Raw genomic sequence first — 12,694 nt, 5'->3', positions numbered from 1 at the left:
TTTGCTGAAAAGATATTGATTAGGCGCAACTTTTTAATATTGAAGTTTCTTAAAATTCTAAACAGTTTAAGTTTAATTCAGAAATACGTGAAAGCGGACATAACGTCGACACGAGAAGATTTTAAAATAGGCTCATCTAGATTAATTAGTTCTGGGATTGCATTGTGTTGGAGTATTAATAGAGTTATATTAGTGCTAATTGTACGTGGCGCTGATCGATTTTCGCAATAAAAGGCCGTAGGAATGATTTCTATGTGTTTGATTTCCGCCTAGAAAAATAGAGTACATAAGCTGCTCCGCTATAGAAGTGAACTTCTCGATTTCTATTCGTGAACTTCCGATCGCGACATAAAAGTTGCGAGCACGTTTAAAATGAACTTCCTACATGTTGAAAATGAATTTTAGCCCCGAAACGAAGTTAAGTTTGATAAAAGCAATTTTTTGGCATGTTCATGGCGAACTTCCTCTACGTTCAAAGTTCATATTTGACAAAAACTAAAATTTCAAACTTGTTTAAAGTGAGTTGTCGCTTGGTCCAAATTAAACTTTGCCCCGACCAAAGTGAATTTCGACAAAGAGTAAATTTTCATAATCATAAAGGTGAACTCCCACATGATACAAGGTGAACTTCCGTTCCGACAAAAGTTATTTTCTATCATGGCCGAAGTTAATTTTTTCCACACAGTAAAAAGTACATTGTCACATTTTCGCCCCAATCAAATTAAATGCTGGCATGTGAAAGGTGAACTTCCACGCAGTACAAGGTGTACTATCAAAAAAAAATGTGAACTTGAGGGGGACTGATTTTTCCAAATTCTTGTTGCATGAACGAGTGAACTTCCTCTTCTAGACGAATTGAAAATACGAAATAAAATAGTTAACCACTATAGTCACGCTGAACGAACTCTAGCTAATAAAAGAAAATGTGAGTTTTCAAACAATTGAAGTGAATTTACACATAAATGTTCCACCGATACCAAACAAGTGTACTTTGCAAGCTTTTTGCATGTAAATAAACGAAGCATTTCCTAATGCCCTAGGAGACAAAACCATTGATGACCGGACCACCACCAGGGTTCATGGTAGTCCACCAGTCCATCCTTTTTTGCATGGAGCTGACATCCAACCGCTGCTACCTTGTCTTGGAAGTCCACCCCCTGCTTCACATAAATGACAGAATTATAAGACATCAAATTTATTAGGCCAAAATTAGGCTACTTCAAACAAATAGAAAGGTGAACTGTAAAAAAAAACTGTTTTGAGACCAGAAACTTGAGAGAATGTCCATGGTGTTAGAAAGTCGAAACAAGCATCAGTACAAAATTAAACGTAAACTTTCTTTGTAAGCAAACTGAACTTCTACCTTGTTATAGCCAGAAACGCATCAGCACGTACGTACTAGTAAGACTGAATCCCCAGTCCAGGCATCGTGAACTACCCTGTATTGGAAGTAAATAACAAGTGCACTGTCTAAACTGAAACAAATGAACTTCCTAAAACTAACAAAGGTCCCAACTTTAGGCATGCTTACAAAATACACATCAATTAAATTCCCATTCATTCACCTGGAGACCAAGACTAGATGGACAAAAGAAGAGAACTCATGTAACTGAAGTAGTCAACAAAGGTGAACTTTCGTAACAATAAAAAGGTAATCCTTCGACTGCATATCAAAATTTATGAGATATGGGCTGCCCCAAAAGTCTCAACACCTGTATTTTCCAACAATAAAAGAAAACAGTTTGAATTTACGGGATTTTAAAACTGAACTTCGCGACGAGGACTAGTTTGAGAGGTCCTTCTTATATTACTCTCTCTCTCTCTCTCTCTCTCTCTCTCTCTCTCTGTAGTAAACAAGAGAACACTTAGCGTGGCATCAACAACATGAATTAGTTTAGTAGCTACAGTAGAAGCACCCACAACCAGACAGGCCTCACAATCCTATATTGACTCCTGCTGCTTGACAAATTGCTATTACTTACAACTTTTCGCACCAACAAATTAAGTTGATTACTGAAGAAACAAGTTAACTTCCAAAATTTGCCAAAAAATTTAATCTTACAAAAATGAACTTCGTGCAAGTACCAAGTGAGCTTCCGAACGAAGTTTAGGTGAAGTTAAAAAATATTTTCACGAAATGGGCTTCATATATGTATAAATAGAACTTCCGTGAAATTAAAGTTCAAGTACTCTTAGTGAATTAATATTCAGAATAGTACCTTGATCATATAGTAATCATAAGAGCTAGAAAGCTACCTCGAGAATCAGAATAGTACCCACGACCTGCGGGTGCTGCGCTTCAAGGTGGACTCCCGCCACGGCTCTGGCGAACTCTAGCGATGAGCGCTAGTGAACTCCCCATAGGTGTCATAAGTGCACTGCCTGTAATTAATTTTAGAGATGATTTATTTGTAACATAAAATAAATAAACATTGCACAGCCCCACAGGTAAAATATCATCAAACATTATACTTAGTTCCTGAAATGCATGCTCTGCAACACATGTCTACACACTGAACTTCCTAACACGAAATTGTGGGTGCACTTTCTAGATAATTCAGAAGAAAACGTAATTCATTTTTGGAAAAAAAATGGACTCCAAATGTGTGCAAACTAAACTTCTGAACTGTTGGCAAATCAATTAGGGAAGCTAACCAGGAGGATCAATTAGCATAAAAAAATGAGATATATTAACTTTGTACTACATACCCCACATCAGTTTAACAATAAGAGGCATGTCAGGTTGTTTACCGAGTGGACTTACTGAGTCGAACGAGTGAACTGGCCCAAAATAAACAAGTGTAGTACGGGTGAAAATTTTGCGAACTGACCAAAACAAACAAGGTCACTACCGTCTTTCGCGGCTAAAGTAAGTGAACGTCTGGAACATTAGATTCGAACTTCCGGAAAATAAAGAAGGCAAGAAAATGTGAAACTTTTTCACGCCGGCGAAGTGAATGTCCTGAATAGGATAGTTAAACTTTTCGCCTAACATTTAGACAAAATAAGAAAATGTCCCGGTGAACTACAGTAACAAATAAAGTGTGCTCCTTAATTGAATTGTTTAACTTCACCTACCAATGTTTTTCTACTGAAACATCATATGTGAACAAAGTGAACATCCCAATGAAATAATAATTTCTCATTCAGACAAAGTGAACCTTCCGACAAAATAAATGAACTCCACATAGCAAATGTACTGCTTATTTTACAATCCATGGCTGCTCCGTTTGCTAAAGATTTAATTTGTAAAGCATAAAGTCATAAATTGAGTACCTCATCGCCCAGATGCTTCAGCCCCTATATAGCTTGTTCCTTTCAAAATAAATTAGTCCGGCCCTCATGCATGAAAAGGGGAATCAAAAAATGATAGTCAGTATCATACGCATAAAAACTAGGTTTGGCAATACTAGGGAATTCCTGTGCATGGGTACACTAAACTGGAATATTGAAATAGACCATGTACACTACAGAGGAGATTTACCATAGCATACTCATCCATATCGGACACTATTATAAATGGTGAATTAATCTGAAAGAAATTCAGTCATATATGGTCGAACATAATAGTTTGTAATTGCAAGCTACTTTGCACATATTATCATCGCTTCCAGAATAAATGAGATCAACACTTCAATCAGCAAATGCTACTGTGTTGACATCAGACTGAAATGTAAAATAACTCATAGCGGAAGCAAGCAAGGATTTTATTACAATGTTGCAATGAGAATCAGGGGGAAAACCTTTGCTTCCCATGTACTACCTGTGTAGGTGTGGTTGAGGCTGCCAGCGGAGGAGGGCCAGACGCCCAGGTGACCAGTTCCCTAGCAGCGACGAGGGCACTGGGGCGAGGAGGCCTGGCGCAGGCTCCGCTGGACTGCAGCAGTAGGCATTGCGAACCAAGTGAGCTTCCGAAAGAAGTTGAGGTGAACTTCCAAACTATTTTTTCCATAAAAATGGAGCTCACATATGTACAAATAGATCTTCCCTGAAATCAAAGTTTAAGAATTCTCCGAAATACACAAGTGTACTGCCCAAATCCGTCTAATAAAGTGAACTCACCTGTAAAAAGAAATGAAACCTCAGTTACAAACAAAGTCACACCCAAAGATCAACAGATTTTTTGAAACACAAATTTACTTGCCAAAAAAACTCCTAAAAAATGAACTTCAACGACCGACGTAGTGCACTTCTTGACAAATTTAAACTCGCACTTCAATAAACAAAAGAAACCAAACTTGCAGAATGTCATGATTTTGGAATCGTTTTTGGTTATTTCCGTTTGTTTGAGTGAACTGCAAGAAGAAATGAACCTCCCATGCGCCCAAAGCAAACTTCCAGTTGAGTTTCAGCGAGCTTCTCAAAAAATATATATTCCGGCAAACGTCGATAAACCTCTAGAAAAAAGTTTTTTTTCTGTATGAGACAAAGTGCACTTCTGTGTTAACCAAACTCGAATTGTCTGAACCGACCAAGCAACTTCTTCACATAACCAACAATTTGTCAGAATAAGGGTGCACATGGTTCAACCGCATGAGAAGTGAAGTACACAAGAAAATGAAGTATACTTCATACGCCACAATGTTTGTTATTGAGAGTTAGGAAGTCCATGGTAGTGTAAAGCGGCAATGTTACTACCAATATAGTACTCGCAAGAACTAGCTTTGGATTTAAAAAGCCATCGACCAACAATGAAAGCTTATAGTAAAGTAATAGGTGTTGCTTCACAAACAGAATTATATTCAGAAGATAAATACAATCTGAGACCTTCGGGCAGGCAAAATGAACTCCCTGGAAACTCACACGATACAAGCATTTCCAAACCAAGACAAGACTAAAAAAAAATTACAGAGAACTTCGCAGTCTCTATTTGATGAACTGTTCAACTCTGCTATTATGCAGTTCTGAACTACACATTTTTCCGTTTGTGAACTTCAAAATTCAGTTAACAAAGAATTTCAAAATTGGAAAGACTAATTCACCAAGCAGGAATATCTAAAATGAAGTACCAGGAGATGTGAACTTCACCAAATAGGAAGCAGTCAAGGAACTGAAAAGGATTATTAGTGTTTGATCAGATACAGAAATCTCTGCAGGTATAACTGTTTTTAGTCCACTCGCAACTCCCAGTTTGACCCCATCTTAATGTAAATATGCGATGCATCCCCCCAAAATTAGAACAAGATCGAACTGCTTTTTCTGCTCATTCCACAGAATCAGAACTAGAAGAAACCAAGGGATTGAAAAGGACCATTAGCGTTCGATCAGGACCATACGTGTCCTTGATACCAATTACTGATGACTACCGATACAACAAAGAAATCTCTGCAGGTATAACTGCTTCTAGTCCATTCGCAACTCCCAGTGCCCTCCAAGCCGAACAAACCAAGCCAAAGAAAAAGAAACAGGCACATCCTATAACTAACTAACTAACGGATTCCATCGAAAAACCAACCAACTAACGGACGAAACGAAACGAAGCGAGATGAGACAAGACACTGACCAAGGGGTGGATAGGCCTGCCGTCCTCGCTCTGGTCTAGCCATACATGATCGAAGGGCACGCTGTGGTTGTTGACCATGATCTTGTACTGATCCTGCGGGCGCGGGATGGTGGGATCGTGGAAGGTGACCCTGGGCTTGGCCCCCGGCGACTTGTCGTAGGCGCCGTAGGCGGCGGGCACCCTCGAGGACCCGGCGCCGGAACTGGAGCCGCCGTCTTGGGCAGCGGGCAACTTGCTCTTGTCCCCGCGAGCGCCCTGGGACCCGTCCTCCGCCGCGGCCCCCTCGCTCGGGGCCTTGGACCCGTCCATGGGGGAGCGGGTGAGCTGGTCGTCGAGGCCGCGCCGCGGGGATGGGCAAGGGTCTGGCGTCCCCTGCGCCAGCTGGTCGTGCAACAAGGAAAGGGGGCGGCGCCTCCGACAGGTGGTGGGGGTGGCGGCGGCCGTGCGTGCGGAGGGTGGTGGGGGCAGTGGCGGCCGTGCGCGCGGCGCGTGGTGGGGCGGCGGCGGCCGGGCGCGCGGCGCGTGGTGGGGCGGCGGCGGCCGGCGCGCGGCGCGTGGTGGGGCGGCGGCAAGCCGGGCGCACGGCGGGTGGTGGGGGTGGCGGTGGCCGTGCGCGCGGCGGGTGGTGGGGCGGCGGCGGCGGGGCGCACGGTGGGTGGTGGATGCGGCTGTCGCGGGCACGCATCAGGTGAGGAGCAGGCGGTGAGATGCGGGGTGGGGAGCGGAGTCGCGGAGACCGAGCAGCAGGTAGGTGGTGGGACTCGGGAGTGGTTGGAACTTTTTCTCGGGCGTTCACATGGGTCGATTTCGGGATAAGAAACTAAAGCGGGAATAGGGTTCTAGAATAGCTATTCTAGAACCCCTCTTAAGGAGGGTTCGAGAATAGTCTTGCTCTATATATATATATATATATATATATATATATATATATATATATATATATATATATATATATATATATATATATATATATATATATATATATATATATATATATATATATATATATATATATATGCATGAACGTGTGTCACTTCGATCGATATATGTAATATAATGGTTTCCTATATATATTTGTGTGCATTACAACGTTTTAGTGTAAATTTCCTGCCGCGGCAGCGTTTTAGTGCAATTCCCTGCCGCGGCAGAGTCTGCCGCGGCAGGGAAGGGCTCCAAAACGCTGCCGCGACACAACCCTTTTGCACTGGTTCGTATTACGAACCGGTGCAAAAGGTCCTCATCCTAGCGCACCACAGAAGGCCACGTGGTGCCCCCTTTAGCACTGGTTCGTAACTGAACCGGTGCAAAAGGGGGGGGGGGGCTTTCCACCGGATTGTTTGCACCGGTTTGCAATCCGGTGCATATGGCCATTATGAACCAGTGCAAAAGAGCAGTTTTCTACTAGTGATAATAGCTAATCTGGGGGACCCAGACGGGCATCACACGGCCACCCATGTTGGAAAAAATATCTCTCGCCGTATCCTCCAATCGTGTAGACACCTCCGTAAAGAGTTCGCGGTGTTCCACTCGCTCAAGAGGCAACCATGAACGTAGAGTAGCCGTGCATCGGTATATGACCTGCATAAGATTAGAAGATACACTGTTAAAAACCTTGTCATTTCTACATAGCCATAGCGAACAAATAACGACAATCACTCCATCCTAATAAGACGCTTAAACCTAGTATCCACACCGTTGAGCCAGTTGCCAAAAATATTCGTAACACTACGTGGTGGGTATAAGATAGAGCCTATCTGGATGACTGACCATATAGAACTAGCTAATTTACACTAGAAGAATAAGTGTTTTATCGTCTCATCATGATGACAAAAGATACACTTCTTACTACCATGCCAATTGCGTTTAGCAAGGTTATCTTTGGTGAGAATAACTCCTCGACGAAGAAACCACGCAAACACTTTTGTTTTGAGTGGTATCTTCATCTTCCAAATTTTCGAATTACTATCAACATGAATATCCGGCTGGATTAGCATACATAGAAGCCACCGAGAATGAACCACTCCCAGTAAGATTCCAACGAAACTCATCCGATCCATGCGATAGATGTATCGAATCTAGTCGCTGAAGCAAGTGATTCCATGAATCATGCCTAGTTCCAATGAGACTTCTTCTAAACGCCACATTGGGTGGGGAAGATTCCAACACCTTAGCGATAGTATCGCTCTTGTGACGCACAATATTGTACAATGCAGGATATTGTTCTCGAAGTGTAGTATTACCTAGCCACTTATCCTCCCAGAAAACGAATTTCCGACCCATCCCTAATAGAGAAATTCAGTATGGGAAGAAGAATCTCTTCGTTGCCATAATACCAGCCCAAAAATGCGAATCCCCACGTTTCCAATATACCTGGGATAACGCCTTTGAACCAATATACTTCCTCCTTAGGAGTGTTTGCCAAATGCCATCCTCGATCAGTAGCTTGAATAGCCATTTACCAAGTAGGGCTCTATTCTTAACCTGGAGGTCTTGGATACCAAGACCACCATGCTCCTTAGGGCGGCAAAGCACATTCCATCTAGCCAGACGATATTTACGCTTCTCACTATCCCCTTGCCAGAAGAATCTTAATCGGAAATAATCCAATCGTTTTAAGACTCCTTTAGGTAGCTGGAAGAAAGATATCATATACAGTACCATATTACTTAGTACTGCATTGATAAGAACCAATCTTCCGCCTAGGGATAGTAATTTGCCTTTTCAACCGAATAATCTAATTTATAATCTTTCCTCTACCAATTTTCTTTCCGCATTGGTAAGTCTCCGATAATTAATCGGTATTCCCAAATAATTGATAGGAAATTGGCCTTGTCCGCAGCCAAATAAATCAGCATACAGAGCAACATGATCTTGGGCCTCGTCAAAACAAAACAACTCACTTTTATGAAAATTAATTTTCAGACCCAATAAATGCTCGATGCTGAAAGAATTAGTTTTAGGTTTCGTGCCTTTTCTATATCATGTTCCATAAAGAGAATTGTGTCGTCGGAATATTGAAGAATGGAAAATCTACCATCCACTAGATGGGGAACAACTCCTTCAATATGGCCCTCAGACTTTGCGCGTTCAATCATAATAGCGAGCATATCCGCCACTATATTAAATAGCATAATGGATCACCTTGTCTTAGTCCCTTCTTGGTTTGAAAGTATTTACCAACGTCATCATTGACTTTAATGGCAACACTTCCCCCGAGACAAAACTATGAATTAGAGAGAGCCACTCTTCAGAAAAACCTTTCATTCTGAGAGTTTGTTGTAAGAAAGATCACTTCACCTTGTCATAGGCTTTTTCAAAATGGTTCTTCAATATAACCCCATTCAACCTTTTCCGATGTAGTTCGTGGACTGTTTCATGAAGGACAACCACCCCATCCAGGATGTTACGCCCTTGCATAAAGGCAGTTTGCGAAGGTCGAACTACATGGTCAGCCACCGTGTTCAGCCTAATAGTGGCAACTTTAGTGAATATTTTAAAGCTAACATTAAGGAGATAGATAGGTCTATATTGTTGGATCCTTTCTGCTTCATTAACCTTAGGCAGTAAAATAATCTCACCAAAATTTAGGCGAAACAACTCTAGTTGTCCAGCATGAAGATCAGCGAACAAGTCTAGAAGATCAACCTTGATGTCCCAAAAGAACTGATAAAATTCAGCTCGGAAGCCATTAGGGCCCGGGGCTTTGTTGTGTTCCATTTGGAAAACCGCCTTTCCTATTTCGTCCTCAGAATAAGGCGCAGTAAGAAAGTTATTTTCCTCATCAGAAACTTGGAGAACATCATCTGTTCTAGCCTCATCCAGAGAGAAGTTTCCTTCCAGTGGTGCGCCAAACAAACCTTTATAGTAATTAGTAATGTACGACTTAAGCTGATCATGGCCTTCAATCAAGCCCTCTTCTTGTATTTCTTCTTGTGCCTTCCATTGGCAACAGATTGGAAGTATCTTGTATTCGAGTCTCTTTCAAAAATAAATTAAGCTTTACATCGTTGGTACCATTTTATTATGCGCATGATGATAGAAACAAGTAAATTGCAAAATGAAATTAAATGTCCATATTAAGTGACTTGTGAACGAGGAATAAAGTAAATACATAATATGCAAGTTAGACGAGTACTAATAGATGAACAGGTATAGTAGTTTCCACCAAAAATTAAGTTTGCCTGTTCCGTAGGAGGCTATGAGCTGCAAAAGTTCAACAGCAGCACCTCAAATGCACCAGCAGTGGAGCCCTTTCTCTTTCTTTGCCAATTTCCATACCAGCAAAAACATCATCTACTCCAAGTTCATCTTCAATGTAAGAACTGCTTTGCCTTGAGCCAGCAAAATCATCACAACTGAAGCCAGCCATCCAAACATTGACAAAACCAGTCAGTAACATTCACCTCCATCATCTACAATCCACCGGAGCAAATCAGAAACCCAAAGCTAGCCATTGAGAAACAATTCGAGGCTGAGGAAACTTGTGTATGTATGGATCGTGTTTGGACGGCCGACCGGCTCCAAAAGCGTGGATGGCCAAATTGGCGGGGTTTGCCAATTATGCAAGAGGGAGCCCGAGTTCGCAGCGCACCTCCTCTTCAAATGCCGCTACTCCTTGAGGATTTGGATCTCTTTACTTTCTTGGCTTGGGATCATCTCGGTCGACATCTCTAATTGGCCTAACTTCGTGACGGTCGAAGATTGGTGGCTGAGCTTCATCTTCATCAATGGCATGAGACGGAAATCCTTCGCGTCACTCATCATGCTCACCTCTTGGGAAATTTGGAACGACCGCAATGCGAGGATTTTCCGCAAGGTTTACACCATGCCGATGGTTGTTGTAGCTAAAATTAAAGGAGAGGCGGCTCTTTGAAGCGTGGCGGGTGCTACACACTTGGGTTCCATCGTGCCGCGAGAGTGATCATTTGTTTTCCGAGTTTTTTACTCGGATTGTAACAAACCATAACTCTTTCTTTTCAATGAATGAGGCAAAGCTTTTGCCTCCTTTCAATAAAAAATAAAAAATAGCCATTGTGCCTTCCCAGTGTACCATCCTGTCCCGTGCTTGAGCAAGGTCGGATCCGGCGGCTTAATGAGACAGAGCTCTAAATCTCCCAAGGAAAAAACTAGCACGCTAAATAAAATAGCGCGGCCTTCTAAAATACGCTATGCACGCTATAACTTGCTAATAGTGCGCTATTTAACAAAATAGCGGTTCGCAAAAAAATACAAAAAATGACAAATGTACTAGAGTTTCATGTCAAAGTTATTTGCTCTCAAGGATTTCAGAATTGCTTTATTATTTCTAGGCACATATTCACTCCATTTAGTAACTACTAACTACAACAAAGATTCAGAGCTGAGTGGCTCACAGTTGAGCGATGAAATCTGGCTCTTCATTAGTTCCTGTCGCGGGCCAAACCAGCCAAGAGCCTACCACCGGCAAGCTGCAACACCAAGCAATGGAAACTTGTAAAGTCCTCTAACACCCAGAAAAAGATGCATCAAATCGAGACTTGGCGCTGTGGCAAGAGGAGGCGGCGGCTCGTCGGCAAGAGGCAGCCGATTGTTGCTTGAGTAGAAGGGCACTGCACCGGCAACCGCAACCGCCACCGTCGCCTTGCGTGGTGAGGAGTGGGAGAAGCGACGAGGGGGTTGACAACCTGGGTGCTTGTTTAGGTTTAGAATTAGGGTTTCAGTGGCTCGTGGGCCAAAATGGGTAGTGGGCTCGCTATTTTTGACAACAACAAAATTAGGGCCGCCATGACATAACGTCAAATAGCACGCATAGGGCGATTTACACAGAAATAACCCTTTGTCGCAACTATAGCACAGACTGATCCTCCGGGCAAACTATTTCACCCATCTAACACTTTTGTGTGGCGCCCCTCTCATGGGCGCCACACATGCACCAGTGGCGCCCGTGCCTTCGGCGCCACTCTCCCAGCCGACGTGGCGCCCTCGACGCTGAGCTGGTGCGCCGATCCGACGTGGCAGGATGTATGGCGCCGATGCCCGATCCGACGTGGCGGGATGTGTGGCGCCGGTCCCATCAGCGCCACACATGCACTTGTAATTGCCCAAAACATACTGTAAGATAAATCGTCTGGGACTTAGCCGTTTTGGCGAGGCACTATGTGTGGCGCCGACGCCACGGGCGCCTCACTTCACAGTGTGGCGCCGATGCCACGGGCGCCACACATCCACTTAAGTGAGGTGCCCGCGCCCGCCTCCAGCCCGACCCAGCCTTCTTCTTTCTTTCTCTCGTCTCTGCTTCTCCTCCAACTGCCGCCGTCGGCCGCCTCTCCTCCGCCCCCACCAAATCCTCCATGGATTGGACAGATCTGGCCGGCCAGATCCATCCCCATACAATCCTCAAGTTATTCCCCTTCGTTGCCCTTCGATTCATCCAAGATTTTCTCCGATTTAATTCGATTTAGACATGGAACCTAGATTGGAAATGTTGGTTGTTGAATCTATATTGATGTGTATGTGTTGAAATTGATAGCCTCATTGTATGCATGTGTTTGAACTATAGATTTGTGGAAACCCTAGATGATCCTCATCCTCATCCTCCTCAAAGATGATCTCCGCGGCGGCGCCTCATTCTCCTCAATGACAACCTTCTTTCCTCGGTTGACATAATCTTCCGGAGTGTACCGGTTTGGAGTCTTGCCCCTTGGCTTCAACTGGTAAGCTGACCGTGTGGCTTGCTTCTTGCCGTGACTAATGCTTTGACTCAGAATGGCGTCGTCGTCAGGAATCTTCACAAACATGAACACATGAGATTACAAAAGTTGAAATTAGTAAGCACATGTTTGACAGCAACAAAATAGTCCATACCTCCGCCTCTTCAGAAGAGGATGTAGGAATTTCGCGGTCGCGGCAACCTAGCAAGTTGGCTAACCGCCGCATCTTTCGTGCAGTGTTCTGCGTCATGGAAGTCATGGTTACAAAGCCATCCGAACATAATGGCGTACATTCAAAGTTGGTGATCCTACCTTAATGAAATGCCGCAACGGTCCGATAGGATTTTCATCTCTGTAGCTCTGATCCCAAACAACCTCGCACTCGTCAGCTGTTTTTTGGATCTCCGACCGCTGTGACGAACATATTATACACAATTTAAGCGAGCACATGCCAATGTTGACGATGTACTAGCTAATGAGAGAATCCATTACCACGAAGTTT

General features: G+C 43.4%; 1 protein-coding gene across 2 annotated transcripts; it reads right to left on the bottom strand.

Moving 5' to 3' along the window:
• Window positions 1-3,762: 3,762 nt before the first annotated feature.
• On the bottom strand, window positions 3,763-5,819 carry LOC124705692 (protein RRP6-like 2). 2 transcript variants are annotated; one of them, XM_047237392.1, is made up of 2 exons: window positions 5,504-5,819; window positions 3,763-3,872 (listed from the first exon to the last, which is right to left on the bottom strand). In XM_047237392.1, exons 1-2 carry the CDS (start codon window positions 5,810-5,812, stop codon window positions 3,825-3,827), a joined length of 357 nt encoding a protein of 118 aa, XP_047093348.1. In that variant the 5' UTR covers window positions 5,813-5,819; the 3' UTR covers window positions 3,763-3,824. The 2 variants fall into 2 exon arrangements, with proteins under 2 accessions (XP_047093348.1, XP_047093349.1); XM_047237393.1 differs by lacking the exon at window positions 3,763-3,872 and adding an exon at window positions 3,892-4,062.
• Between the last annotated feature and the right edge of the window lie 6,875 nt (window positions 5,820-12,694).

This window comes from Lolium rigidum, chromosome 4 (assembly GCF_022539505.1).
Source record: "Lolium rigidum isolate FL_2022 chromosome 4, APGP_CSIRO_Lrig_0.1, whole genome shotgun sequence".
Taxonomy (NCBI): domain Eukaryota; kingdom Viridiplantae; phylum Streptophyta; class Magnoliopsida; order Poales; family Poaceae; genus Lolium; species Lolium rigidum.
The sequence above is the reverse complement of the archived record's forward strand: the minus strand, read 5'-3'. Positions and strand labels throughout refer to the sequence as shown.